Here is a 4604-nt window from a genome sequence, read left to right as displayed (position 1 = left end):
TCCAAGGGCACCGCGCCCGGACACGGAACCGCGCCCGAGCTTCCGCCGCCGCTTCCGCCTCCGGGGCACCGGCACGGCCGGGAGCGGCCGCCGCGGAGCTCCGCGGGGAGGATGTGAACGCCCGAGGCAGCGGTGGGGGGATCTGGGGCAGGAATGCTCCGCTGTGAGGGCGGGCAGGCCCTGGCACAGCTGCCCAGAGGAGCTGTGGCTGCCCCATCCCTGGAAGCACCCAAGGACAGGTTGGAGCATCCTGGTGGAAGGTGTGGTGCTCAGGGAACTGGAATATCTCTAAATCCCCTTCCAGGCAGAACCATTCTGTAATTCTATAATTCTGTCTTAAACCCCGCAACAGACCCAGGTGCTCTTGATCAGTGTGTTCACTACTGCAACGCCTCGGTACAGACCATAAAGACCTCCATGAATATCCTGTTCTTCTTTCCATTTGGAGGGAAAAAAGGAACAGCAAGCAGGGCTTGGAGTGAGGATTTAGGGCCGCTGGCACTGTTTCGTGCCTGTCCAGGAGACAACAATCACCCCACACATTCCCCAGTGCCCTGATTTCATCTCCTGCAAGTGTGGTCGGGCAGCAACAAACAGCACAGAGAGAACACAGGCACCACCCAGACTCCTAGGCCTGTGCTCTGTCCCTGGGCTTTGCTCCAGAACAATGACTAAAGCATCAAACACATCTGGATTTATTTGTTTTATTAAAAGGCTTGGCTGTTCGCTGCAGGGAGAACGGCCTGGTACCAGTTTCTCCAGTAACACACTGGGCAGAGCAGAGACAGGACACAACACCCACCAAGGCCTCTCTGTCAGCACAAATGCTTTCAGCATCCCCCGAGGGGAGGAAGGAAGGTGGACAGGGTGGGCAGCCCACAGCAGGCTCTGGACAGGAGTCTAAACCAAGCAAACTGCTGGATTTTTTCACCATTAGGGAAGTCACTGCTCTTCAGCTGGAATGGGAATATTCCCTCAGCTCCCCTCCGTGTCCAGCTGACCCTGTGCATGCCCCCACAGCTCTGCTTTTGGTGGAAGATGGGAAGACAAAACTACCGTGGGGGTTACAGTGACATTTCCTCTGTTACCAGCTTGATTTACCAGCCTGTCCTCTCTCCTACTGGCCATTGTTTTGGTGAGCCAATGAGCAATCTGTTCAAACATAATTTAAGAAACAAAACAACCTGATCACAGCCAAGCTGGCAGGATGAGCCCACCTGTGGGCCAGGTAGGTGCTGTCCTGCAGTGCTGCCTGGCGAGCCCTGCTCCCTGCGGGCTGGCAGCGCGTGTGTAAACCAGTGTTGGAGCAGTGCTGAGTGACAAAGAACTGCCTCTGTCCTCCCCTCCTGCTCTGAGCTGCACCCAGACCCCTCAGTCCTCATCAGAGCTGTCCTCAGATTTCTCATCCCCTGCCACCTTCCAGTTCTTCCTCTTGCTCCTCTTCTCGGGCACCTCGCTCGGCCTCTCGGGCACGGAGCTGTGCCGCTTCTTCCTCTTCCTTGGGGGCCGCTTCTCCTTTTTGCCCTCGGATTCAGTGTCCTCAGAGCTGCTGGTGCTGGAGCTGCTTGCATGGCAAAAGTCACTCTCCTGCCCAGAAGAAGAGGTAGGTTCCTTGGCAGGCACTTTCCTGGGCTTTTTCTTGCGCTTGTGTTTTCCTTTCCGGGCGCTCAGAGTCTCCTCTCCTGAGCCCTCGCTCTCCCCCCGGGAGGAATCTGTGGAACTTCTCTCCTGCTCCTTTTTCTTTTTCTTCCTCTTTTTGTGTGAGCGCTTTTTTTGCTTCTTCTTGTGGGATTTCTTGGTTTTTTTCCTTTTGTGGGGCTCACGGGCTGTTTGTTTCCCCAGGTGGGATCTCTTCTTCCCATTGACAGCATTTTGCTCATCTCCTTCCTGCTGATCACTGGAAAAAGAACAGGAGGAGGTGAACTGGAAGCCACTGAGTGATGAAACTCATTTATATCCAAACTGCAAGCCTGAAAAATATTGATGATTCTGCTGGGTGTAGGTTAAAAATAATTAATTCTGTCTTAAAATCTTGTTTTTCCACTGTCCAGGATACTGCAAGAATTTATTTACCTCCCAGACTCATCGATTTTGATAACTCCAGCTAAACATGAATATCTTAATTAATACAAAAGATTCTCTGAAGACTCACACCACGTTAATGGATTTAAGTTTTTTAACAGTAAGGCTTTGCAGTCAAGGTTGATTTGTATTCAAAATTCAAAACTCAGTTTGTAAAATTCCCCTCAGAACTTGTCAGAAGGCAGATTCTGGATCCATCAGTAAGGGTGTCTGCCTTACCTGTCTGTGTCAAATTCTTCAGGGTACAACTCTTTGTATCCACTGTGCCCCCACCTGTAAGAAAGCAGAACCATCCATTAAAAACAGACAATGTGTTTGATGATAAAAAAGCAATTTTGAAAAGGCAAAGCCACAGAATGAATCTGAGTTTAGACAGGAAGGAAATGGGACTGATTTGCTTGGTGCTATTTAAATACACCTTATATTCTCAAAGCACAATTCTGATTTCTTTAAATCCAACCCTGGACTTGTGTTTCTTGAGATTTTCTAAGCTTTCTGGGCAGAGTAATAAATATTAAGTTTAGGGCTGGGCTTTTGCTGCTTAGTGTGTCTTAGAAACTCCACTGATGAGCTCAAATTGGTTATTCTGTGACACAGCAGAAGTTTGTACATGTTATTCATTCTCAAAATGAGCTGAAGCTCTATTTCATCACAGCACACACCAAACAGAAACAGTGTCATGTTTTGGTACAGGGCTCCAAAAAGATGTTTTAATGACAACCACAGAACACAGAATTCCCCCACAGACCTGTCTGGCATGTTGGCTTCACATTCATACAGCTTTTTATTCCAGGATCTGGCCCTGAGGAGATCATCTTCCACCAGGTCAAGGAGCTGCGGGTTCCTGGGTTTCCAGTCTGCCCTGTGCCCCTCCTCGTCGAAGCCGTCGCTGCGCATGCGGCTGCTGCAGAGAGGGAACGGCTCCTTCAGGTGGGGAGCACCTCCCAGAGCCCCCCGAAACCCCCAGAGCCCCCATTTACCCCCTCACTCCCCCCTCATTCCCCTGGCACCTCCAACACGTCACATCTCAATCAACACTCTGAGATCAGGCTCAAGCGCAGGCCTGACCTCTTTGCAGGGAGTCTTCAAGGAGAAAATCAGTATTTCTGTGGTGTATCTCACCTGGAGGTGTCTGACAGCATTCTGCTCTGCCTTTTCCAGTAAGTCTCTTCTGTCTGCTTCTCCCACTCCCTTATTTTCCACATTTCTGTCTCTTCCTGAAGCTGAAAGTCACAGAAAGGGAAATGAGTTGAACATCATGGGAAATTCAGTTATGCAGCACCCACCTCGACACTCCTGGTAAGGAAACTCACAGCCACCTCTCCTACCATCCCCAAACAAAGGATTATTTACACATATCTGTATCCCAAACAGAACTTCCTGGTGCTGGTTAGACCTGCTGAATTATGATTCATGAAACAGTTTGCTAAACTTAATGGAGTTGCTTAATCTTGCACTAAAATCCTGCCTGTGCAAACCAAGTTCAAATTGTTTCATGCAATTAAAAGCACATACACTGGGCAACAAATAAAATACAACAAAACCGATTCGAGATTTGCTACTTTTTAAGTAAATACAGACATATTGGGGTGAAACCGAAACTCGGGGAAAACCGGAACGGCGTTAAACCAAAAGTGACCCTGAGTATGTGGCGGATTTACCAAATTCCTTTGATTTCTGCCCAACGCTGCCGCTCTGCCATGCAGCATCAGCAGCGGGGCACGAAGCCTGCCCCGCACACCGGGATCTTCCCGCATCACCGGGTGGCACCGCCGGGGTGTCCCGTACACAGAGATGTCCCCGCACACCGGGGCTGTCCCCGCACACCGGGGCTGTCCCCGCACCCTCACGGTGTCCCCGCAGCCCGGGGCAGTCCCCGCACACCGCGACGTCCCTCACAGTGTCCCCGCACCCCGGGATGTCCCTCACGGCGTCCCCGCACCCCGGGATGTCCCTCACGGTGTCCCCCCCGCAGCCCGGGCCGCCCCGCTCGGCCCTCGGCCCCGCAGGCCCCGCCGGGCGCGGGCGGCCCGGGCCTTACCTTGTTGTGCGCTCCGGTGTGGCGGATGACGTTGCGCAGCAGCACCTTCCCCACGGGCACGCGGGACATGCTGCGGGCGCTGCCGCGGGCCGGCCCGGGCTCGGTGCCGGTACCGGTGGCGGTGCTGGCGCTGTTTGTGGCGGCGGGGCCGGGCCGGGCCGGGGCGGGCGGGGGACGCGGAAACGCGCGGGGCCGCGCGCGCGCCGCTTCCGGCGCCGTCTCCGGGGCAACGGCGCCGCCATGGCCGTGAGGGCCGTGGGTTCCGGGCGGCCCGAAGGGACCCGAACCGGCCCGAACGGACCCGAACCGGCCCGAACGGACCCGAACGGACCCGAACCGGCCCGAACGGACCCGAACCGGCCCGAACGGACCCGAACGGACCCGAACCGGCCCGAACGGACCCGAACCGCCCCAGTACCACCCGGCCCGGCACCGGATCCATCCCCGCCCTGCCCGCCCTGGCTCGGACCGCCAAGGCCCC

The 4604-nt window shown here is 54.5% G+C and overlaps 1 protein-coding gene across 1 annotated transcript; it reads right to left on the bottom strand.

Annotated features, from left to right (window-relative positions):
• Window positions 1-690: 690 nt before the first annotated feature.
• NKAPD1 (NKAP domain containing 1) lies at window positions 691-4281 on the bottom strand. Its single transcript, XM_066564381.1, has 5 exons — window positions 4124-4281; window positions 3205-3305; window positions 2831-2986; window positions 2302-2355; window positions 691-1897 (listed from the first exon to the last, which is right to left on the bottom strand). The coding sequence occupies exons 1-5, from the start codon at window positions 4190-4192 to the stop codon at window positions 1372-1374; spliced, it is 906 nt and encodes a 301-aa protein (XP_066420478.1). The 5' UTR covers window positions 4193-4281; the 3' UTR covers window positions 691-1371.
• Window positions 4282-4604: the final 323 nt, after the last annotated feature.

Source organism: Molothrus aeneus, chromosome 22, assembly GCF_037042795.1.
Source record: "Molothrus aeneus isolate 106 chromosome 22, BPBGC_Maene_1.0, whole genome shotgun sequence".
Taxonomy (NCBI): Eukaryota; Metazoa; Chordata; class Aves; order Passeriformes; family Icteridae; genus Molothrus; species Molothrus aeneus.
Note: the sequence above shows the minus strand (reverse complement) of the source record. Positions and strands in the feature narration are given on the sequence as shown.

Coding starts and splice junctions, on each gene's coding strand:
- NKAPD1 (XM_066564381.1), bottom strand. CDS start 4,192: ATGTCCCGCGTGCCCGTGGGGAAGGTGCTGCTGCGCAACGTCATCCGC. Junction 3,306..4,123: donor ACACCGGAGCGCACAACAAG/GTAAGGCCCGGG, acceptor TGTGACTTTCAG/CTTCAGGAAGAGACAGAAAT. Junction 1,898..2,301: donor GAAGAATTTGACACAGACAG/GTAAGGCAGACA, acceptor TTCTTTTTCCAG/TGATCAGCAGGAAGGAGATG.